The 25430-nt window shown below is 45.7% G+C and overlaps 1 protein-coding gene across 1 annotated transcript in view; it reads right to left on the bottom strand.

Moving 5' to 3' along the window:
• adamtsl4 (ADAMTS-like 4) overlaps positions 1-19039 on the bottom strand; it is a 46930-nt gene extending 27891 nt beyond the window's left edge. The window contains 5 exon segments of the mRNA XM_025061359.1: positions 10064-10582; positions 10631-10826; positions 11635-12206; positions 15526-15589; positions 18454-19039. Of these exon segments, the coding sequence (XP_024917127.1) occupies positions 10064-10582; positions 10631-10826; positions 11635-12206; positions 15526-15589; positions 18454-18476 (1374 nt within the window). The 5' untranslated portion in view covers positions 18477-19039.
• Between the last annotated feature and the right edge of the window lie 6391 nt (positions 19040-25430).

Raw genomic sequence — 25430 nt, 5'->3', positions numbered from 1 at the left:
AGGGGTGGGTCGATTCTCCTCCCCTGAGAGTTTAGAGTATGTAAAAACAGAGGGAGGCTAATGGCCTCCAACAAGGAGCGCAGGGCGGGGGAGGAGGAGCGAGAGTAAAAACAGAAGCAAGAAGAAAGTTCACGGCGTTTCACCGTATTTGTCTGTTATTGTAAAGGCTGGTATAGTCAAGGCCCCCCGTCCCTCTGCCCCCCCAAGGCCCCCCATCCCTGTTTACTGTGAGCTCAAAGTTAGGGGTCTCCTCTTAACTGCCGCGGAGGGCGTGAGGTGAAGGAGAGAGAGGAGGGTCCGTGTGACGGGAGGAGAGTGGCAGTGACTGAAGAGGCAGAGAGAGAGAACAGAGATGGGTTTAACAGAAGTGAAAATACTTAAAGATGTGGTGAAGATGGGCCTGGGCCTGTGGATGAAATCAAAACACTCCAACCACAAGAATGTCTGTGACACACACACATCACTGCTCCCATATGTTTTCAAATTCAAGGAAATTAAAACCGATTTCTGGCCCGAGGCAACAACAACTGCCCTGAGTGTTTTTACCTTTGAAATCAATCAGAAAAGTCTCTCAGTTCACTGTGGAAATAAAACCTCATTGTTACGTAAGAGTCGTTAATGGGACATGATCCCAAAAATATTGGTGATTTTTTGTAGCTAAAGTTAGCTCTAGACTCCAACCAGGACTGTTGTTGCTAATGTTAGCTCTAGAGTCTGTACCAGAACTGTTGTTGCTAACGTTAGCTCGTCCGACCAGAACTGTTGTCCAGAACTGTTGTAGCTAATGTTAGCTCTAAAGTCTGTACCAAGATTGCTGTAGCTAACGTTAGCTCTGTTGTCTGTGTCTTCCTACAATGAATACATCATGTGTCTCCTTCTCACTGGCATATTAACATTAGGTGCATTACCTCCACCTAGTGGCCCGGAGTGTCTGCATGAAAAAATACTGTGTGAGACAGAAATAGGGAAACTGAGAAAAAATGTTATTTTTTTTAGGAAACTATTTTGACTGTAATTGATTAAAAATCCCCCCAAATCTAAATGGTAATATTATCTAGGGAAGCACGATACCAACATTTTAATACAGTTACAGTTTTGCAGTTGGTATAAAATGGTATTTGGACGACCCTCGTTATATCAAAATGTCAGCAGTGAACTATAAAAAGTCTCTTTAAGACTTTAGGTAAAGGCTGAGGTTTCATTTAAGAAAGTGTGAAGTCGGTGTCTTCATTCTGAGACGCTCAGAAATAAAATCTGCGCTCAGTGTTGCTGGAGACACTAAAAACAACTTCATTTGGCACATTTTGGCTCTGAAACTTTGCACTTGTCCTGGTAATAGTTTACAACACACGTGGGAAATCGATCCATATCAGCCTGGAACCGGTCTGCCATTTCACCCACACAGTAACAGAGAGGCAGCGACCACAGGAGTGGCTACGAAAAATAAGCATAAAACTGTTGGTAACGAACCAGTGACTCATGAAACCAGAGTGACTGATTATTTTCTCGTCCAAAATATGTTAGTGTTTTATCGACATCTGTTTTGTGCTTGTTGCTGATTATTCTGTTCCCACATTTCCCAGCACAATAACTAAACACAGTGTTACTATAATAAAAACTCCTGATAAGACTGATTTTTTTTTTTAACTTTACTGCCATCGTTGCCGACTCCAGTCCATCACAACACATACCTTACATTCCATTACAGTGCTAAAAAGGAGCTATTCGAGGCCACGGTTTGATTTACGGAGGTAAAAACAAAAGGAGCGTGAACGGAAATATAGAGAAGCTGGCTGTGACGGGGCGGCAGACTGACGGAGTGAAGGATGGAGCAGGGAGCAGGTGAGAGGGAAAACGGAGGCAGCTGCTGACAGAGGTGGAGTCTGTGTTTTCCAACAGGAGCTGTGGAATCTGCACATGTGTTTTACTGCCCCAGAGGAGGGCAACAGTCTGAGAGCCACAGACCAAACACACACACATGCATAAACACACACACCAGTCAAAGTCTTGACCACATATAACGCTCTGATGTGAAACAAACACCAGCCCAGACGACGCACCCTGATGTGGAACCTTTGACAGTGTTTGAATTTCCAGCGGGGAAAGACCGCCGTAGGTACCGCGCCACTTAATTACAGCTGCCACTGCTTCAGGATCGGGGCAAACTCCCAAAAGTCACACTGAGGTGGCTCAACCTGCGGGGCGGCGCTCGGTTTATCATATTAATAACGTATGAGTGCAGAAGCTGCCACTAGGGGGTGCACAAGATAATTGGGATTTTTGAAGTGGGCTTTTTCCACATTATTCCTTTGTAAAATTTGAAATCAAAAGATTTTAATTAAAAAAATAAATTCAGGCTATATGTGTGTTCTGGTCATTTTTTGGGGTGGGGGGTTTGAAGGGGTGTTGAAGGATAGCGATGCCCAAAATAGTTTGGAAACTGCCGATGTAGGGTAAGGTTTAAGTGATTAAGTAAGTGTACTTAAGTGCCTCTCTGCAGAAGTCGGCTTCATTTTGGTGATGGTGCCGTCAACCTAGATTAGCATTTCTGTCTGCGTGGGGCTGTTGTCTGAGGCAAACAGAAAAGGTGCAACAGGATCAGGGCTTTAAAAGGATTACGGACTGTCATGATGTCATGTTGATATAACGAGCGTGACTTAACAGCGGCGGCGGTGGCGGCGGCACGCCATTTTCAAAAAGAAACCGACTTCAACACAGAAGCGCGTTTATATTTTCAGTTAGTAGTTAGTAGTTTACCACTTAATGTCAGAATATCCTCCATGTTGTTTACTGTGTTTCCTGGTGAATATCAAACTCTCTTATTAACTCATGTTAAGTCTAGTTCTAGCCCTGGTCCTGGTCCTGGTCCTGGTTCCGTCTGGCCTGAGTACTACTACAGTACATACAGGTTAAGGCCGGCCAGTCATTCCTGAGGTATTACTGCAGTATTACACAAACAAAACAACTGAGCGCTGATCCCTGCAGCCGTAAATCAACATTCTTCACACGGCAGGACTAATCACTCTGTAAATGGACGCAAATCCACCAAACGCGTGAGACTCCGTGTGTGTGTGTGTGTACGAGTTCATGCGTATGCTTGTCCTCGACAATAAGTCTCCTGAGGCAAAACTTGTAGTCGAGGCCGTGTGTTGAGGCACCACCCAGCCTTCAGCCTTGACCCTGAGGGTGGGGGGGTGGAGGGAGGTGGAGGGGCAGGGGGAGTCAGGATGTCTCCAGAGGAAACACTGCTCATCTATCAACAGCAGTCACGGGCGGAACAGAGGCCCCGGGCGGCGGAGAGACGCAATCCTGACGATTTTAAAGGAGGAGAGCTCGTGTTGAGGTCTCCAAACACCTTAAGTGTTTCAGGCGGGGGGGGGGTAGAGGGTGAGGGAAACCCAAGAAAATTATTAACTGAGCCAATTCAAACATTTTCAGTTCAGTGTAGAACTGATTATAGACGTTGGCATATCTGTGTAGAACGTCCCTCGTCAGAACTCCTTCAGTTCAGACCCGAGTTCTGCAGAAACACCTCCAAATACAAGCCAACTTCACTTTCTATTTAGTCTCACCAGAGAAGTCTTGGAGTAACAGCGATGACAGGGTGTCGTGAACTCAGAGGTGAGTGTTTTGGACACACTCTAAATTGCTGTATTACCGTGTTCACGACAGAACCAGAGAGTTCTAGTAGTGTTTATCTTGGCTCTGCGGGCCTACGGTACTACTCTGAGCTATGTGTTATGAGAAACTTTGGGTTTGGAGCAGTTGGAAAGTGAAGATGAAGTGATCGTTCTCTTTGTCAGGTACAGAAACAGAGCACTTTATTTAACTGTTGGACCTGTCACACCAAATGTCTCTGTGTGAGGACAAACATACAGGTCACGGGAGATTTCTGTTTCCTATTTTTCTAAGGCTTACCTAGCGCCTACATTTAGGATGAATGCAGTTTTTTTTTCTTACACATAAAAACCCAGAGTAAGATTTTAGATTTTTTTCCATTAGTGAGTCTGCAAAATATTATACTTTTTTCTTGATGCCAAAATAAAAAATGATTAAAATGTTTTGGTCAAGAACTTCAAATACACTTCTGTTTATCTTTTGTTTTCTTGCACATGTGCAGTAAGGTAACGTATGTCATTCTGACAGGTAGGATGAACTGACAGGACACCGAACTACAAACTGTATATACTAAAACCCTGACAAAGGCAATTTTGGAAAATATGCCTTTAATAATTGTTATTCAAAAAAATTTTCTTTCTTATTATTTTTAACAATGTTCATATGAGATTTGTTGAAATGGTCAGCAGTTTGACAGATATATTTTTTGTTTTAACTCCGACGGCGTCTTACCCTCCAGACCTAACGCAGCACTGGTGCCTTAGCAATAAATACTGATTTAATTGGCGGGAATATTGATCCAGTGCTGATAGGTTTGTCCAGCCAAGACTAAAGTTAGAACTCTGTGTCGACAAAAAACATTTGGTCTTAAAAAAAAGAAAAATATTTGATGTGGTTACTGTGACCATAATGTTTGACCACCAAAAATCCCTTCATCGCAAAATCACAGTTAAAACTTTGCCAAAACGACACGGTTGGATGAAGACTACGAATGGAACGGACAGATCAGACAGGCAGAAGAACGGCCTTAAAAATACTCACCTTGGCTGTAGAACCAGTGTGGAGGCGTAAAAAAGAGAGGAAAAAAGAAAGACATACTTTAAACACGGTTGACCACAGGATCCATAAATAATCTGGGATGTTTCGTTAAAGTCACTTGATAGCAACATATTTCACGTTTAACTTTCTCACACGACATCTACAAGAAATACAAACCACATTTCCGCAGCGTTTCAGGGCGTTAAATGCACAGAATGATAACTTTTTATTCACAGCACATTTCCAGGTTAACACACTCGTACAGAAGCGATGTTATTCCCAGAACTCGCTTTTCTACTAACATCCACAAGAAAAGACATCAGGAAGATTTAACCCCGTACTCTCTGACGGGAACATCCTGCCACTGGAGGTGGTCTGGTTTGGATTTTAATCACAGCCGTAGAAAATATGTGGTGGACCCTGAGGCCGTTAATGTTTGAAGAGAAATAATAAAAAAAAAGGAAAATAGAGTGGCTGGAATGAAAGTGGGGAAAAAAAAAAGAAAGAGTGAAAGGGCTTGAAAGAGAAACATGAAAGCAGGATTTAATTGTGGGCACACAGCAGCTACAGACCCTGGTGTTAGTGGACGGGCAGGTGCAGGTGCTTGTTAAAACAGAAAGAATCGATTGGACTGAATGAGCACATGTGTTTGTGTGGGTGTCTGCCACGGTCCACCACACCTGGGTCACCTTGGAACGCCACCACAACAACCGTGACTGTGGCTGAGTCTGTGCTCGGAGCCCCTGAGACCAACAGCACCAGCAGCAGCAGCAGCAGCAGCAGGCCCAGGAGTAGACACGGCCCAACGGATGCGCCACGTCTGGTTTTATTACAACATAAACTCCTCAGGTTTCTCCTACAGGAGTCGACTGAATGACCCTTTTATTTGAAAACCATAACATTGGTCCTACAGTACCGTGTGTTCTGGACATGAGCTCAGTGTCGCAGTGACGAAGCTCTGTCAATAATACGAAGGCTTCAGTCTGCATTTTGACTTTCCTTCAAAACTAAACAAATGATATAAACCATTGTTTCCCAAAGACTGGGTCACGACACCCCAGTGGGTCGCAACAGGTTTTTTATGGGTCGTTGTTGCATCATGTTTCTTGGTCTATTGACTTGGGTTTGTAACCAACCAGGGTTAGCTCAGTACCACCTGTACTGCAACATATAGTATCTGCAAATACTGATATCAGTCCAATACTTTTTTCTTGGATGTACTTAAATAATAATAATGATAATGATAATGGCTGAATTTGCATTAATTAATACCTACACTGTATTCTGAACTTGCATTAATTAATACCTACACTGTATTTTAGTTGCCGGGCAAAATAAGACAGAGAACAAAAATATTAGCATATTGACAAGGAACTGTAAGATGTGCAAAATACAAGATGGAACATTAGACATGATATCAGTTCCTGCTACTGCCCCCTACAGTCACACAGTCACCTACAGCTGTCCTACTTTACTCCTCTTGGCCATGAGACAACACAGCTAGGCTAATTAATAATAAAGCTGTACTGAACACAAACCTCTACATAAACCACTGTAGATCCTGCACAGGATTCTGGGCCTGATCCAAGCAGAGAGACTAGAAACCATTCCATTCTTGTTAGCAGACCAGAGTCCAGGTGAAGTCTTTCTGTCCGACTCCATATGGCTTCAATAATCTCCACTACACTCTGGCCTCATATGTGAGGGAGAACGATATTATCAACCGTGTGATCAGTTACAATCGCTCGATGTCAAATGGGAGTTTCTGGAACTGTTAAATGTGTGTGTGTGTGTGTGTGTGAGGTCAACAAGAAAATGAACCACATCTGTCACTGATATTAATCAATAACGTCGGCCGGCAGCTCCTGCTGGAGGAGGATGTTGTTTCCAGGTCATTTAGAAAGACTTCAGACTAGTCCCTTAAAGGGAGGGAGGGTGAGGAGGGCAGAGAGAGGGGGGGGGGACTGACAAAGCAACCAAACCTAGGACTGGGGACCTGGTGGAATTGAACCCATACCCTTCTGGTGCATGGTAGGTAGGAATCATTAAACCACTGGCTCCCACTTTACTTATTTGTCATGTTAAGGAGTATCATTGATCACACCTTTGATGGACTGATCTGAGGTCAGCTTTAGTGCTCCAGACTGTCCATCAATTAGAGTTAGAGTTAATAAAAATGGAGTGACTCTCATTAATGTCTTTCCCATCCCTCGTTTGTCCCGGCACTGATCTGATCCAGTGATCTACATCCATCTGCATCAGTGCACGTGCCTCCGGTCTGGCCCCTAGCGTGCAGACACGCAGAGTTAAAGGTTCTTGGTCTGAAAGGGACAGACAGAGGGACTGGGACCAGAGGAAATGTTTGAAAATTTTGGGGGATAAAACTCTTCAAAGTAAATCAGCATGTGTTTCTGTGAGACGTCTGCCTCCAGATCATGTGTCTTTTCTTTTCTTTATTCTTTTTTTTTTCTGCAGCTTCTTCTTGAATTCCATCTCTTCCTTTCCTCTGACAAACTAATGTCTACTTTGGACACACACACACACACATTTCCATGAATCCCAGTCCTCCTCTGACAGACACTTCCTCTTGTTTGGCCCCAGGATCGTTCTCTCTTTCTTTCTCTCTTCTGTTCTCAGTTCTCTTGATCTGCTGCCACTGTTGACCATCCGTCCCTCCTCTCCTCTGGCTCCTCAGCCAGCGTGACATCCTTTGTTAAACACTGGTCCTCAGCAGTCTTGTCCCTCACCCCCCCTCCCCCTCCCTCTCTGCCCCCAGCACTCCTGTCCCTTTGGCCTTTAGCTCACTCTCCCTTTACTGTGTGCAGATTCTCTTAAAACAGAGCTTTCTTTCACTACTACTTAGACCTACCCTCCCATACACACACTTCCTCCTTCCCTCTCCTGCTTCACCACCACCACACACAAACACAAACACACGTAAACACACACACACGTTTTGTTACACTCGTGACAAGGCTGAGTCAAAGCAAAACAATTTATTAAAAGAATTACTAATAATTACATTTTCTAACAGAAATTATTTTTGCCTGATCGTTTTTTAATCAACTGCATCACCATAAAAGTTAAGGATGAAATTATGGGATTATTTTTCTCTCAGATTGAGTTCTAGAAGAACTTTCTTTTTGCACCAGTGCATGTTACCATAGGTAATTAGAAGGCTAGAATTGCAAGAAAAACATGAGCGACCACAGCAGAGAACCTCCTGTCTCCTCACGCTCCTACTGTCATGTGAGCTAAAAGCTGCTAACCAGCGCTAACACAACCTGTCGCCATCGGTCTGGATGTGTCTCACGTGTTGGAGGACGACGTACTGTCAAAGCAGCAGCAGCAACAACATCGGCCGTTTTGTAGAGTAGCGGTTACCATGCCTGCTTACACTAACTGCCTTACACGTAGAAAGTCATGGGTTCGAGCCCCAAAGGAAAACATGCTTGTCACCTAGCGTTTGGGTAATAACAACTGCGAGTGGATCAAAAACGTAACAGTTGAAATGCAAAATAAACAAACTGACGCATTGGGATTTCTCAACAGTATTAGGTCACTCTGAGATTTTCAGTTTGCAAAGCGATAATTGTTCAGCTCTGGCCTCAGATGCTCTGTGTTCTAGGAGACACACCTAACAGATCATAGGATGTTCCACATCCAGTCAGGCTCCCTTAATCACAAAAACATGAGAAGAAAAACCCACACTCACACTCACACTCACACACACACACACACCAACGTGTGTACCGTGCATACAGGCCTGGGCACGGTCCTGCATTCATCAGCGCTTCAAACCTATTTTTAAGTGAGGATGATCCCTCATTTAAAAATGTGGGCCAATCATCAGGTGCAGGAGTAAACAGGGCTGATGTTGGGTGAATGTGTAACCCAATGAGTCAGGCTCACAGAGCTGCTATTAACAGGGCTGGCACACAGGCAGCCTGGGTCCTGCCAGCGACTAAATCTGTTTCAACATATCACGGAGAGTCAGGCAGAGACAGAGACAAGAGGAGGGGGACGATTGGGTGGAGGGGGGTTCAAAGACAACAAGAGCTGCTCCCGAATTCTCTTCAGAGAGATAACGTCAAGGGCCCCAGAGTGCCGACCTGTCCCCAGATGTAAGTGCCCACTTCAGCTCAGTGAGTGGCAGTCGTAGGAGTGTGACAGTCAAACAGCCATTGCCGTGTGTTTTGTCGTCTTATCACTTCCTGCAGCACTCCAGCTAAAAACTGATCTGAAAGGCTGACATAAATAACCTGGCCACATGTTTGTCTCTCGGCATTTCTGTCCCTGTGATTAAACCGTAGTCTATAAAACTGTAAAAAAAAAAAAAAAAAAAAGTCTTGGCCTATAAAAACACGCTACAGACCAGTCCCTCCAGTTTATATCCACTCAGGGAAAATACACCACTAATGGCAGGGGATTTCATTTGTTTAACTTTCATCATTATAACTCTGTGGTTTCTGTGATGGCGACTTTTTACAAGTGTCGCCGTCTTCGTGGTTTGAGGAAATTTGTGTTGTTCAAAAACACACTGTCACTCTAATTTAGGAGTTCTCACATTAAAGTTAGCTCAATAAGCATGTGGTGTGCAAAGAGTGGAGAGAATATAAATAAACATAAAATATTTCAGGCATTTTTAATCGAACACAGACCGCTGTCTCCTCCCTCGTAAAACTGTGTAAATTAAAACAACTGTGTAAGCTGTGTAAATTGTAATCAACTTTTCCCGGCTGTAGCCAGAAATGTAATTTATTTAGCCTTTGAATTTGCCTCTCAGGGCTACGCACTGACCAAGTGTGTCAAAATGTCCCAAAGGGTGCAATGTTGCAGCTGTAGCGCGCTCACTGTCTCACCTGTGTTTAGAGTGATTTAACTAATCTGAGAGAACTGGTTGGTCTGTCTGTCTGTCTGTCTCACACACATAGGGCTACTGATGTTAATGTCCAGGTTTCAAGACCAAAACTACAGATCTGACGCCACTCGTGGAGAGGATGTTACCACACTGAACCACTCAGGTCTTGGCACATGTTCACATTTCCGTGCATTTGCTTATAAAAAGCTGATAAACCCAGACAAGACTGTGCAGTCGTACAGTGACGTGGGTGACCCAGAAAACACACATGCCTGGGAGGAGCTGGGATACCTGCAGGTAATTTCCACCTCAGTGCTCAGAGACAAGCGGCCAGTGTTGGATCTGATCTCCAGCTACTCATTTTACACCTGCCTCACTGCTGTCTTCAACATATGGCACGCATATAAATCAAAAAACCACTGCGGGCTACATCTGCAGATGCAGCTGAGAACGGTGGAGATGAACACTGAACAGCTGAAGGTCTGAGAAGACTACAGTGAGCATAAAGTTACTTTACTTTCTGAGATTTATAGAAGTAAATCCTACCTGTGAGAAGCACCTGCGGTACTCTTTCTCCGGACCAGAACACTTGAAGACCTGAGGAGCTCCCGCTTCTGGTCCTGCTCCTCTGCCCCCGCCTAAATCCACCCCCAGGTGTGGGATGCGGGGGTGCCGCAGTGGGTAAATGCTTCCTGCAGGTGGCACCTGTGGGCTAAAACCTGGGTGAGGTTCTCTGTCCCTGTGCACCGGGCTGGGGCGGTGGAGCGAAGTGGCAAAAGGCGAGGAGATGGCTGGAGAGTTTGGGCGCGAGAGGGGAGAAATGGGAGGAGGTGGAGCGGTGACAGAGTGCCAGTTGAAGCGCTGGCGGTTGGAAACAGATGGTGACGAAGGGCGTGAAGAGTATCGGAAGGATGGAAGCTGCTCCCTCGCCCTAACGTGATCCGTACGGGCGGGTGAGGGCCGGTCCACGCGCTGCTGAGGTCTTCCAGGTGTTGGGGGCACCTCCTCAGCAGGAGGTGACTCTGTGCTCTCCTGATCCACCGCCTCCTCCTCCTCCTCCTCCTCCTCCTCCTCCTCCTCCTCCTCCTCCTCCTCCTCCTCCTGTGCTCTCCCCTGTGCTCTCCTCTGAGGCGGCCGTTCTGTACTGTCGTTCACCACTTCTTCATCTCGTCTGTTCTCTGCTTCATCTTCATCAACGACAGCATCCGTCCCGTTCTCAGTGTGGCGAGCTTGTCTGTTCTGACGGTGCAGGGGCAAAGAAAAGGGCACCCTGCCGTACCCATACTGCCCTGGGCGGATGGCAGACGGCCTGTGAGGAAGAAAAAAAAAAGAAACGGGGAAATGTTTAGTTGGAGGGAGAAGTTTACAGAACCAGATGTGGACGGTGAACTGCCCTCATTCATTTAACCCACAACGAGGAGGCACTAATGAGAGAACAGTAACTAAAGACACAGAGGTCGAACTCCACAGCAGCACTCGTCATCACGAACGCTCACCGGTGTCTAAACAGTTGTTGCCACAGTGAGACTAACATGATTATTAGACAGCAGAGAAGATCAGCTGTCGTCTGTTACAGTAGGATGAACTTCCAGAAACATAAGAAAAACCTAAGAACATCTGTGTTCAGCAGAAGGGAGGTTCTCCAGGGTCCTCTTCAGGGTTCTACTCACTCCTAAACCAGAATATTCCAGATTAGATCAGCGACTGTTCCTTTGACAGCTGTTCTTTTAATACTTCTCTTTCTAAAGTCTTGAACCTTTTTGTACCACCTTAGTAATACTTCTCCCTCCAGTTCCTGACATGTATATTTATTACAGGTGTCAAACATATGGCATGCGGGCCAAAACTGGACCGCTTGGGGTTTCAATTCGGCCCACTTGATGAATTTTGAAAATAAAATAAAACGCAAACACTTATTGTTTAGAAAATGTTTTGTAAAATTACATTTCATTATGCAAACACTTAATGTTTAGGAAATGTTTTGTAAAATTACATTTCATTAAATATGAAGATTGATCTTATTCACTTATTTGCATGAAAACAAAGGGGGAAAAACTATAGGTCATTATTTAATGATGGTCCTGACACCTAATTAGGTTGTATAAAAACGTCCTCACCTTCTCACTGCTGACCCCTCCTGACTGTTGGGGACGGACCTTCTGCTTCCACTTCCTGCAGCCCGCACTGCCCCAGGATTGGCTGGTCTCCTGGCGATCCGTGAAGGTTGGTTGTAGGTGTGAGCTGGAGGCTGATAGGGTGACCGGTAGACAGACACCTGATTGGGGGCGGAGAACTCCCGTTGGTAAAAAGGAGGAGGTGGATCTCCTTGTCCGTGAACCGGAGGTCCTCGACCTCCTGTTGGGTTATTCCGATACAGCGGTATTCCTGGGTTGTGGTTGGGGGAGACTGGTGGGGAATGATAACGCTGGTGCTGTCCGGGCTGATGCTGGGAGAAGAAGGGGTAAACCGGTGACATCACTGGATCTCTGATGCCGCTGGGCAGATATCCGGCCCAGTTAGGAGGAGAATGGGAGAACGTAGGAGTCTGGGGAGGAGGTGAACACTTCCTGCTCCTCTGGGAGATTCCAACACCGCAGGTCTGAGAGCATTCTGACCAATCGCCCCACACTGACCACACCCCCTCGACAGGCTCCACCTCCAACACCTGCCTGGGCTGTCGGCCTGCACCCTGAGGAAAACACACAAAATTATAAACTAGACTGAGGAATAATCATAGTCAATCATTTTAAAAGATAAACTTCACTTTAAAAAAATGAGCATTTTGGTCGAGTTGAAAAATATTTATTTCTTGTTTCTATGTTATGAGGAAATGTCTCAGGTCCCTAGTATCGTCTATTATATAATATAAAATTAGATAAATGTCTATGACTATGCAACAAAATCCTACTGTTTTCTCTTTTTTTTACTGTTGTGTAATATTTATATGTTTTAAAAGTTGAATGGAACAATGAGCGTTCTTGACTCAGACACATGACAGGTTTAAAGTCAACCATATTTCACAATCTGCATCACTGAAACCTGCAAGTCTTGGCAGTATCTCAAAAGAAAAACTCAACTTAGCAAAACTGTTGGCGCTGCAAAAGCTCTGAAAAAAAATTCTGTCTCTGAAAAAAAAATCTGTCTCTGAAAGGACATATTTCTTCACAGAGAGTGAGTCGACTGATGAGCAACAGTCGCGTGACTTTCCGCTCCTTCAGGCCCAAATGTAAAAACCTAAACTCTGGGTCACCTGCCAGCAGCAGCAGCAGCAGCAGCTCAGGAGCAGATGGACACAAGGACACAGCACTGGAGCGACGTGATCACCACAAGGGCGGCAGTGCGTTCATGTTTGTATACACATGTTTACACAGCGTGCATGTCGCTGCCAGGTCTCTGCTAGAAACCCTGTTTTGCAGCAGTGGATCAATATTTCCCCTTTTAATTTAACACCTGGAGCAGTGGCCTGGCAGGGCAGGTAGGGGGCGCAGGGCAGGAGAGCAGGGCCTGAACTGAAGTTTCTATTCACACAGTCAACGTTCAGAAATGCACAAGGATATTTGTGCAGTTTGTGGATGGAGGTGAGAGAGCAAGTGGAAGTGGCACGCATGTGTGTGTGTGTTTGTTCTGAGAGTAAAATAGCGTGAGGATCGGAGGAAAGAAAACAGAGAGTGCTGAAAGAAATGAGGAGGAGCTGAGGCAACAACAGGCCTGAAGACCGTGTGTGTGCGTGTGTGTGTGTGTCATAATGAATGAGTGACATCTAACATCCAGCTGCCACATAACTCGGGGCATTAATGAGCTCAGTGCAATGACCGTGCAGTGGCCGCTGACAACCTCCGGAGCCGGCGGCTCAGCTCTTGCGACAGCAGCAGTGAAGCTGTGAATTCCTGATCTGGTCAAGTTGCTTTTTGAAAGAAAACATGAATCCTGGTGATACTGTGGTCGTCCTCCAGCTGCACGGCACAATTACAGAGTCTTAAAACTACACTGAAGAAGTTGATCTGCATTTCTGTCATTAATATCACCATCTGTACTTTTATTATTATTATTATTATTATTACAGCCACCTCGGGCCAGCAGGGCTATGTTGTCTTTGGCAAATCACCACTGACTCTGTGACATTCTGATTCTCCTGGACGTGTTTGAGTTCCAGGTTGGTCTTTGTCCACGCTGAGATGAAAAGACCAGTATTTTTAACTCCACCAGTAAAACACTGCACTGGTTTTAGCAGTCAATTTTTTTTTTTTTAAACTTTTACTGGCGGCACCTGCTGTTTGGTTTTTATAAAGTTGTGGAGAACATTTCTATAAGAGTCGTGTGTCGGAGCCAAAAAGGCTTATAGTGAAGTTTGGCAGGACACGAGGGCAGGTCTATAAAGGAACATAAAGACCATATCATGGTTGACTTTGAACTTTTTCTGTTGGATCGACCCACAAAAAACAGCACAGAATCACAGACAGGAGTCAACGAAAAGAAGTCTTCAGTCTAAAGATTTTATGGTTTGTGTATAATGTTTTTTTTTTCTTGTTAATCTAATTGTCTGAGGTGTACAGCACAACAGGTCGCCTGGTGCTCAAGGCTACAGTACCTAGTTTCAGGAATAGATTTATCAACAGTAGACTGCTCCTGACTGTGACAGCTACGATGGAGCTAACGTGTTTCCTCCAGAGACGTCAGCCATCCTCAGACATTCAGGTTTGGAGTTTGTTGTAGGTGAGACACTTGGTTTGAGAGTGGAGATGGAAGGAGCCTCTCCTTCTCCTCCTCCTCCTCTGCTCCTGAGTCTCTGGGTTTTCTCCTGCTGTGTTCTCACATGAGCTCAATAGAACATTATCCTTCTCTAGAAGATTCCCTGGAGTGAGTTTTTTAGACCCATGTGTTCACACATGCACGTCTTTACGCTTCAGTTCACGTGTGAACTTTATCCAATAGAGGTCAGAACTCCACTCAGATGCCATTTGTAGTTAAAAACAACCAGGTAAAGATGCCATTAGTCTAACAGGCAGCTCTTTTCTCAGGCGTTATCACTCAGATAATCAGCATGTATGACAGACGGACAGGACTCAGGTCGGGGCCTCTTCATGGCTTCATGGCTCATAACCAGCGGTTTTTTGACATGGAGTCAAAGGTTAGAGACAGAAGTTCACCTGCAGCTCCGGGTTATAACCTGGTTTGACGTCTTCCAACTAGTTATTCAAAAAACAAATGAATCGGATGATTTGGAAATAATTCACCTTGATTTATAAGATTTCTGTCAAATTTTAAAAAACTGTTTAAATTCAAATTAACAAAATAATTTAAACTTAAAAATTACTTTTTATCTATATTTTACTGTATTGACTTGGCAGAATAACCTACATCATATTTAACAGTTGAAGACTTTTTTTTAACATTAGCACTACTGTCTGTAACCCAGACTAGTGACGCTAACATTAGCACTAGTGTCTATACCAGGACTGGTGCAGCTAACATTAGCTTATTACTGAGTTAAAATCCCAGAGTTACTGTAAGGCCATCACAGCCAGGCTGTAGACTCTTTTTTATTTTCTTTAATTTGAAGTCAGAAATTGTTTACTACCACTGCTGTGAATGACGTAGCGTGTTCCGATGTTCAGCTATAATTAACATCAGATTAATATGAATGGGACACGGTGTGTTGGGAAATTCTTCCTTCATTTTTTTTTCCTTTCCTTTAGAGTAAATTCTTCAGCTGCTGCAGACAAAAACAAAGAGGGATTTCTGGGCAGTGTCTCTGGAAAATACCTGACTTGACTCTTGACTGGTCGAAACTGTTTTATTTTTGGGACTGTGTGGATGTTTGGATGTGTGGGTCCATTACTCTTGGCAGCTGGGACGGACTGGTAAAACCAGTGATGTCACTCTTGTAGTAGTCCATGTACCGTGGACTTGGAGAAAACGTGTATTTTCCTTATTTCTGGTCACCCTTGACCCCCAGACAGTGGCAGCTATTGTGCCTGATTGAGACGCACGATGGGTTAATGACTCACCTTCCGTTTGGCAGCCTTGGTCCCAGAGGTCACGACCTCCAGAAAGCCCCACAGCACACAGAGCCTGCAGGCACAGAGACAGAGGTTTCAAACAGACGGCAGGTTGAATGAGCTCTTTCACTGGACGTATAGAAATTGTTACAAATCGTGGAGCAACGTTCCAGTGACCACAACCCTCTTTAGACTAGATGGTATACTTAAATTAAATTACAGTGTGGACCGAACACTCCATCAGATGTTCCAGTGATCTCACTGCACCCCAGCAGCCAATCATACCACTTCACTTCACTTTCCTGCAGCAGGTGATGTGTGGACACGACGACGAGGTGAGAAAAACTTTATTTCTTTCCCCCCTCGGGGTCCAGAGGCGAACATCTCCATTATTCTGTGGACGTCTGAGAGGTGCTAACAAACTGATGGGTTTAAACGGTCGCCCTCTCCATGTCTGCCTCTGTGGGACCGTACACGCCCCGAGGATGTGGTTTAAACAAACACCTAACCACAGTCGCAGGGGCAATCGCTCACCACATCCAGAATCATCCATTTGAGGCCTGATGTTCAGTGGAGGTGGTTCACAGTTTGCGGTGACGGTTTTTAATGTCTCCTTTAATTTGGGGCCGTCGTCGTTAACTTTGACATGAAGTATGTTCTTGACCTGGTAGGTTTTTTTTTTTATGACGGCCCTATGTGAACGTTGAAGCTTAATTTAGGAAGCGTTCATTATTCTACTTTATAGTAAGAAACAAAATGACTTCACAGGAACGCCGGTGTCAAAATTAATGGCTTCATTTATTCCTGAAATAAGTTTTGTGCACGTGTAGCTGGAAAACCAACAGCAGTCATTTGAGGTACTTTTTTAACAAGTCCCCTGAGGTATCCATGCATACTTCTACTGCAAACTCAAATGAGCTGAGGGCCACATCAGTGTTCGATGTCCAATGAAGAAGTCGTTTCTGTTTACCGTAAATACTGTAAAATATAACAGTGTCATCAGCGAAGCACTTTTTTTTCTCTATGTTTTTAAGAGTATTTTAATGAATGTACACTTGTAAAAAATTTAAATTTCTCTTTGCAACAAAATCACATTAATATTGACATCTAGTCCTGGGCCGGATTTGGAGAGACTTGCTGACCACTTCTGGCCCCCAAGCCGGAAGTTTGAGACCCATGCTTTTGGCAAATCCCTCAAGCTTCACTTGATTTGATACTTTTTGGCGGTGACCTGGACCTCGATCTGAGCCAGTTCTGAAGTAAGGTTTAACCTTATTTCTGAGCCTGGCCGACTCTTCTGTTGTTGTTGATGTTTAAACTCTCTCCTAACATCGACGGTATCTTTATGACCACGATTTGTCTCTGGTTTTAACTCATCTGAGCCCAGTGTTTGTTCTGACGTGCAGGTATGTCATCAGCACAGCAGTGTTCTGTCCTCCTGTGACTCCTGACGCCATTAGTTCCAGACCGCTCTGTGACCTTTTCTACTGATTTATTTCCACATCTCTCACTGGTTTTCTCTCCTGACAAGTTGAACTCAACCTCCAACTCCTTTGTTCTGCACTGATGCATCTTTGTAGTTAATGTTCTATAACGTTCTATAACAACGGTGCCTTCTTTTGTACCAAGGACCGGTTGGCCGGTATCAGCCGTTACTGCCGTCACCGGTCCCTGAACCAGAGGTTGGAGACCCCTGCTCTGTAATAGCTTCTCTTCTATCTGTGACAGTTTGTCGCCAAGTATGAGAAAGAAATGAGATGAGACGTATAGCTCCTAGTGTACAGTGAAGTGAACTGACAGTAAGTACTGAGGTATAATAAACACGTGGGTCAGGGGTCAAACGGATGCCCCCCTTTTTGCAGCAGCTAACGACAGAAATCCCATTAATTGCCTGCAGCTGTGACAACACACACCACCGACGATCCACACCGGTGGTTTGGTCAGAAATGTTCTTCCTGATACAGCAAAGTTATACCATCTTTGGACCAGCAGGTGGACGCAGGCTGGGGTCAAAGTTCACAACAAGCAGCTACAGATGGAAGCTAACCTGCCGTACCCACCGGGCCCCGGTCGTGGGTAGGAAAAACCTGCTGGAGGTCTTTAAAACACATCCACTACTGCAGTACCGCTGCAGTAAACATCAACAACTACTATGTCAACATGTATTCAACGTGTTAAACATGTGGGGCCGGGGTCAGGTGGCTGCACGAGCAGCAGAAATTCACTTGTACTTTTCAAGACACTGCACTTGTGACAAACCAAACCACATCAAGTGGTGATGGAAACAAGTGGAACCTCAGCATCTGGGAAAAGCAGGAACACGATCCCAAACGACTGGACGAGATGGACATTTCAGGGCTCACCGTCCGCCCCAACCCATCACCACAATCACCAGTCCGCAAGCCACATGCACTCAGAGTAATTGGTCCCTTCTCCCACTGTGGTGCACCGCCGCGGTCTGTGGAAGCTGCCCCTACACCGGACTGCACAATTACCCCGAGAAGCGCAGACAAAGGTTCCGCACAGTCCGACATAACAGAGCCGCTGAGGCCGAAGTAACGACCCCCCGTCCGCGTCCACGTTTCCCTGCCCGCTACTGTGGCGCATTGTCGGATCAACACGGAGCCTCGGGCACAAGAAAACAGAGCAGCGGTGGAAGTTAAGCTGTGGAACCAAAAAAAAAGTCCGCCCCGAGAAAGAAGGCACTGAGCTGCAGCTCGAGTCCAGTTACCTACGGCTACATTCCGATCATAAAGTCGCCGCTGCGACACCGGACACCACCGTGCGTAAAAGTCCAAACTTCTCCCCGAAACTGCTACACACACACACACACACACACACCGCCACAGTCTCCAGTAAAACACACGACGAGGAGAGGATGGAAGTCTAGATGAGGACCAGCAGGTAGGAGAGGAAAAAAAAAAGAGAAAGTTCTACCTGAAAATGAAATCCGACTGCATTATGATCCAAGGAAGTCCGAACTGGAACCGCTGACCACAGCTACACAGTTTCAGTCCAGTCCAGTCCAGTCCACTCTGAGGGTCCGAGCAGTCCTTCAAGACGCGCGATAAAGTTTGGAGAGAGTTCTGACGCACTCACTCCCTCTCTCTCTCTCTCTCTCTCTCTCCTTACTCCTGTCACAGTCACTCCCCGTGATTTTTGGGAAGGGTTCTCTCTCTCTCTCTCTCTCTCTCTCTCTCTCTTCCCTAACACACGGAGGTGTGACGGTTTGGGTGGAGGGTGACAGCAGATTTAAAATGAACAGATTATACAACTCTCCCCTTTTTTTCCTTCCCCTCTCTCTCTCTCTCTCTCACACACTCTCTCTCTCTCTCTCTCTCACTCACAGTCTCAGGGCTCAGACTAAGCCATAACAACTCCGCTCCTCAGTGCAGCAGCGTTGAGCTCCATTGTCCTCAAAGGTCAGAGTGATCGGTTCTAATGATCCACTGATCTGGCAGCAGGAAACGCTGCACAGGAAGTAGGTACTGAAGGCATTAATGGGACTTATTCACTCAGTCTCTGGACTAATGCTGCTGGTACAATCACGAGGTGTTCCACAGCAAATCCACACGGGGTCAAAGTGTAAACTGTGTGTTTGTGTTTGTGATTCATCTCAGTTGATACAGTTGTTTACTTTCTGGGAGCGTGAAACGCTCGGAGCTCCGAGGACAGTTTTTTTTTTTTTCGGCCTTAATTCTTCTTCTACTGCTACAAAAATAATTCACACTATAATATTCACACTACCAGTTTAGAGTGAACGATGAACGAGGAACTAGGAACTATTTCCTCTTTGTCCTTTCACCAGTCACAGCCATAGTGGTTTGGTACAGGGATTCAAACCCACAACCTCTTGGCATTATTAGTTAAGAATCCTACCAATGCACTACTCTAGTCCATATATGCAGGAACATGGGAAAGAAACATGCATCAATCTCACGCTGTAAGGCAAGAGCTCTAACCACTATCCCACCGTGCGCCCCCCCACCACCACCACCACCACAGGTTTTGAGTGATATAAACACAGGCTGCAGAGTAAATGGTTTTTGATCACATTTTTAAACACTTGCGTCCAGACAGTCGTGATCGAGACCCTCCCCTCCGCGCACACACACACACCGCCCCCCCCCTCCGCAGAGACTGACACGTACGTGTGTAGGTGTTTGTGTGGTTTGTGAAGGCAGCAGCGGACGCCGCTGGATGCTAACTTACATAATATTTATTTGTCTCAGAGCCACAGACTTTTCCCAGTCGGTACGTGCAGTTTAGTAAAGCTCAGCCAAACCAAGCTAAGTGGCACAGTGGGGGGAGAAAGGGGGGGGCAGGGGGCCGCGGCAGAGTGACATAGAAGTAGAGACAGAAAAATAATCAAACATTCTCTGCGAGTGCTCAGAGGGAAGGCGGCCACACAGCAATCATTCCTCTTCAATAAGGCGTGAAAAATATCATTAAAGAGAGAAAAACTGTCTTTTCTGAAGTCACAGAGAGACTGTTCTCCTGCTGACAAACAATGTTTTACCTAAATTGTTTCTCCGACCTCATAAAACAGCTTCCAGGTTTCAGGTCTTTTTTACCTCACAATGCATATTTAAATATATATATATATATTTAAAAAAAGTATATTCAAAGAGATATTTGATGAAACATCACTAACATGCAGTGCATTTTTTTTCTCTTTCAACATTCGTCAAGAGCGCCGTATTGAACCACCAAGCACGCTGGTTTTGGGCCACGTGCCATATCTTTGGCACCCCCCTCCGATTTAGAGTGAACAGTCAAGCTAATCCTGAACGTGGCGTACGGAGAAGGATCAACACAAACACAAGGAGAACATGGAAAATGACAAAGAGCGGGGATTAAACCGCTGACGTTCCTACTGTCAGGCAAGAGGCAGCCTGTTGGTGTCAATCACAAACGTGGAAGACTGGACTCAGAGAATAAGGCGGAGGATTATTAGTGGAAAAAACAAGATTTAACGTTGAAATTAAAAACCAAACGCCTCTGATTTCTCAGCGTGCTGCCTCTGAGCGACAGAGAGAGATGAGATTATGATGAGAGAGAACGCCGGGGTGGGCTCACTGTTGTTATGGTCCAGCAGATACAGTGTGTTACTGCTGCCTGGAGATGTCCTGGGGGAGAGCGGGGGGGCGGGAAGGACTCTGCTTTTCTTGGACAGGAATCCAACAACATGGCTGTGGTGATGGAGACACAGATTAGGTTCTTCAAAGAGAGCTGTGAGCCACAGATTGATGACCTGACCTCGTGACAGAGAGGACCAGAGATCTGATCTGTCACAAAAAAAAAAACCCAATGTTAAAATTGGGCCTGGAATAATAAAAAAAAGGGTAGTTTCCAGAGGCTATTGCCCCAAGTGCAACAACCCAGGGTGTGTCTGCTGTGACTGGGGTAGCGCATATCTCTGGACTTCCAAGAAGCGTGTCTATCAGTAACTACAGTTAGCCAGAGGTCATTACCATGACCACTGCTGGTACATGAGCACTTTTAGCCCCCCCCCTCTTTCCTCCCCCTTCCCTCCTTGACTTTCTTCTCTATTCTTCCCCAGTCATGACTCCCCCCTAACCCCCTCCCCCCCCAGACCCACGAGGGAAATGTATATATTAACTGGTGACAACAGAATGCAGCTGAGCACGTCTGTGTACTGCATGTTTACATGTATGTGTGTGTGGAGGTCCGCGTACGAGGAGCAGATCTGGTGTTTGTCTTGGACGCCTGATCGCAGCAACTGCAACTGCAACCATCAGAGCAGCCGGGCCGGGTGGGAGTGATAAATCACTTGAAAAAACTTCATGCATGTACACACACCCTGCCTTCAGCACACACACACACACACACACACACACACACACTCCAGCTCCAGGCCCAGACTCAGTCGGCCCACGACCCCTCGTTACTGACACAGTTAATGGGGCCTCCTCCTCCTCCTCCTCCTCCTCCTCAGACCAACAGTGTGTCCGGGGCTGGGGAAAGATAAGACCACTGTGGGCCGTCTCCCGTGAAGGCGGTGTGAAACTGACTGAGGTCAGCGAGAGGGGACGGGAATAAAGTCTGATGGTTATCATGAATCACGATCTCAGACCCCAGAGCAGAACCGTTCACCACCAAGTTCTGTCGCGCTGACGACGCCGGAGCGATTCATCGCCACACGGACGTTCATCTCTACGTTTTCTCACTACGCCGCTCCAGTGGCTCTTGTGTTCTCGTGCTCTTCTACCGCTGCGCTCTCGACTGCGGCGTCTGAGGAACTCTGGAACCAATAAGAGTATAATTCTGTTCAGGCGTTCTGGCTGTCTGGCAAACAAATCCCAACGTCTAATTTAATTTGTTTAATTTTTCAGTCTGCGAGTCCAAACTTTTGAATAAACTGCTACGTACAACGGTACAACGAGCACACAGGTTGGTTCAGGTCGAGGCTCAAAAGGGTGTTTTTAATTGGACACGTGGATGGTTCCAGAAAAGTCCAGACGGAAATCTGTGGTTTTAGAAGAATCGTTTTGATCGTTTGTTAAAAACAAAAGGACAATGGAAGGTTTTTGGTTGTTTAAGAACACTGCGATACACTGTGAAAAACATGTTTGGACGGAGTAGTAAAAAAAAAAACTCAACAACTAATATTCTGGGAGTTCTCCACATAACTGGAGACATGTTTGGGTACTTTAACTGGGTCTGGACCAGGTCTGGATCTGTCCCATCTGGGCCAGTACAGAGTATTTACATAACTGTTCTGTTTTAGACCGGCTGCCACTGGAGGTGCCATTAGTGCATGCGGTTCCTCCTCTGGGGGCTTGAACCCAGGGCCTTACAGGCAGAAGGTCATGGGTTCAAGCCCCAGAAGAACTACACACTTTATAGCGCCTCCCTTGTGGCAGCCTGTGTGGGTTGCAAAACCTCACGCTGTGAATTTCCCCATTGTGGGACGAATAAAGGAGTGATCTTTGTAATGTTTTATTTTAAGTGAAATATTAAACGCGGTCCGCCAACAATCCATCACTTAGACGACGAATCTTTACCGACCTCAGACGAGGAGGCTTTGGATAAATATATGTCCATCATAAATCTTGAGGAGAAAACCCCAACCCAGCTGTTCTCAGTGGCTGGACGGCTCAGATGAACATATAGATTTAATGTGTGCTAACACATGCCTTCACGTCTCCTGTGTGGACCTGCAGAAGTATGTACCAGGCTCACAGCAAGAGGACGTGGGGCAGAGTACAGGTGTGGAGCCCATACAGGTGCAGTTCACCAGGCTGCAGCTAGGACAACACTCCTACACTCAATAACCACACCTCAGGTGTATGTGAAGATTTTTTTTTTGCAGTATTTATCCACTGAAGCTGAGCCTCGACAGAGTTCAATACACGTAACTGCAATAGCAACGTAGGAGAACAAAGTGTTTGAGATGCTTTTTATTGGAAGATCGCAGGTTTGTATCCCGTCTGGTTTAAATTCGGAGGACAGATCACTGTTTGAGGCTGATCTTCTCTTGCTGTCGTGGAAAAACCCAAACTGGTGGAGATTATCTGAGACATTGTTTCCCAAAGACTAGGTCGCGACCCTCAAGAGATTTTTTTGGTTTCCCAGAAGTTTACGAATAATGTCTGTTGACTTGGATCACGAAGGTTCGTGACTTTTAAAATACGGGTCCCCAGAAAAAGAAAAGTTTGGGAAACACTGATCTAAGAGACTCTGACGGAGCACAAAAGGCAGAGAGAAGAAAGGCATCAGCAGCAGAAAAAGGATGAAAGGCAGTTTAGGAGAAAAAAGGGATAATGGCAGATTAGTCGTGAAGTGTAAAGAAGAGAGAGAGAGAGAGAGAGAGAGAAAGGATCCCAGGGTGGGGGAGGGGGCTCAGGCGTCTGGCTCAGATGGAGTCAATATTTGCTCCACTCTACCAGTGCTGTGCCAGGGTCTGGATCAAAGCAGGGTGTGTGGACCAGGAGCCAATGAAAAAAAAAACCCACTAAGTCTGACATCTTTACAGTCTGGTGTGGATGGCCAAGAGCAGCAGAGGAGATACTTTTACAGCAAAATATTTGAATTTGAACTCGGCCTCCGAGAAGCCACAAGCACCTCTGGGTCCCAATTTGAGGAACTGAATAGAAACAAACCTGAAACTTGAAAGGACGAGGGGGGAGGAAATGCAATGATCATCGAGTGGTGGGCCGCCCCAGGGAGGGAGGGGGTTCAACTCAGGTGGACTCTGACTGGCTGAGCAAACTGCTGAAATAACCACGTTCCAATTCACACACAAAGAGCAATTGTTGTCCATTCAGAGAAGCCAGTGAGCCACATATGTACACACAATATCAACAAACAAACGGGACTTATGTCTGAGAGAGCAGGCACGTATGGAATGGCCCGGCACAGAGGCACTGGGCCGCTGGGACAATGTAGCCCGCGTGTAACAAGCACTCCAGCTCGTGTTTACAGTTGCTCTGGTATGGACCAGCTGGACTGTACGCCGTGTCACAGTCTATATTTCAGTCCACTGCCGCATGTGGTAAAACGCCGCCCTGCTGGAGACAACGGAGATCTCGGCCCCCGATGACAGATGTGAGCGCCATCAAAAACCTACTGTCGTTTTAGATTTCAGTCTTAAGTTCTGTATTAGTTCTGCAGGCAGGACTCCTGGGTCCACTGCCAAGATGGTGGTTCAGACAGGCTGCAGTTCAGTCCATGAAGAAAAACACAAATGTTTCAACAAAAAAAAACTGAACACATTTAAATGTTGGCCTTCGATGAGGAAACGTGGAGAACGCTGCCAAATTTATTTCCTTGCAGGGTCACAGGGGGGCGCTGGAGCTGATCCCAGGTGTCAATATGATCAACAACATTTGATTTAATCTAACGTAATATTAGAGTTCAATATATATTTTTTGGAAATACAGCATGAAAACAATAAACACTAAATTAAAAAAAAAGTGAGAGTTGGTGTAAAAGCTCTGCTCACTTTCTGTTCATTGGTTCTCTTTGTTCTTAGTCTTATTGATATTTTGTCTAGTGTGACAACAGTGTCAGTTTACAGACTTTTTTTAAATTAAAAATACTTCTGGTTTTTAGCTCTGGTTTAGTTTGGGTTTGTCAAACAGCCGTACCATCGAGGCTCTGATCTCCCCGTCTCTCACAGGAAGCTTTACATATAAAACAGAACCCTGGCGTAAACCGCCCACAAACGTGTTGTGTGAAGGGGCCCACAACTTGACACAACAGAGATGCTAAAGTGGCTAATAATGCATGACTCTGAGAGAGGCCCCATCAGTAATACAACACATGAATGCTGGACACACACACACACACAATTTGCCACAGATTTAAATTAAAGAAAAAAACCAGGCATGACCACAGAAAGGACAAATATTTTGTCAAGTGTTTTTCTCTCGATTGTTTTGTTGTTGTTATAAATAATCTTTCGAGGCGTCAGCAGTTTTCAGTCAGAGCTTCTCCACCCTGGGTGAATATCTGCAGCATCCTGATGCCAAAATAAAGATGATTACAGTCTCTTTTCATTCACTAAAAACTCATTTAGTTGCACGCACAAACTCCCTGTCTCACACACAAACACACCCTCACAGACAGCATTACAACCACGGAATGAAGCAACCAGTGAATTTCACAATATTCTTCAGCAACTCTCAGAAATCCTCCATCAACCGCATCTATGTCAAAGAATTGGCCTCGTGCAGCAGCAGCAGCAGCAGCAGCATCACCCCCGTCCCCCCCCGTCCCTCCTCCTCACCCCATAGGTCTGTATGAACTGACCAGTCCGTCTCCCCTGGCCTTGGGTTGAGTTACCCTCTGAAAGGAGGAATCTTCAAAACAGGCCGAGGTCAGAGCCGGGGGTCATCCTCGTCTCCTCTTACTCCTCAGAGCTTTGGCCGTTCCTGCAGCGGGAACTG

The sequence above is a fragment of the Cynoglossus semilaevis genome, chromosome 13, assembly GCF_000523025.1.
Source record: "Cynoglossus semilaevis isolate Cse_v1.0 chromosome 13, Cse_v1.0, whole genome shotgun sequence".
NCBI lineage: Eukaryota > Metazoa > Chordata > Actinopteri > Pleuronectiformes > Cynoglossidae > Cynoglossus > Cynoglossus semilaevis.
Note: the sequence above shows the minus strand (reverse complement) of the source record. Positions and strands in the feature narration are given on the sequence as shown.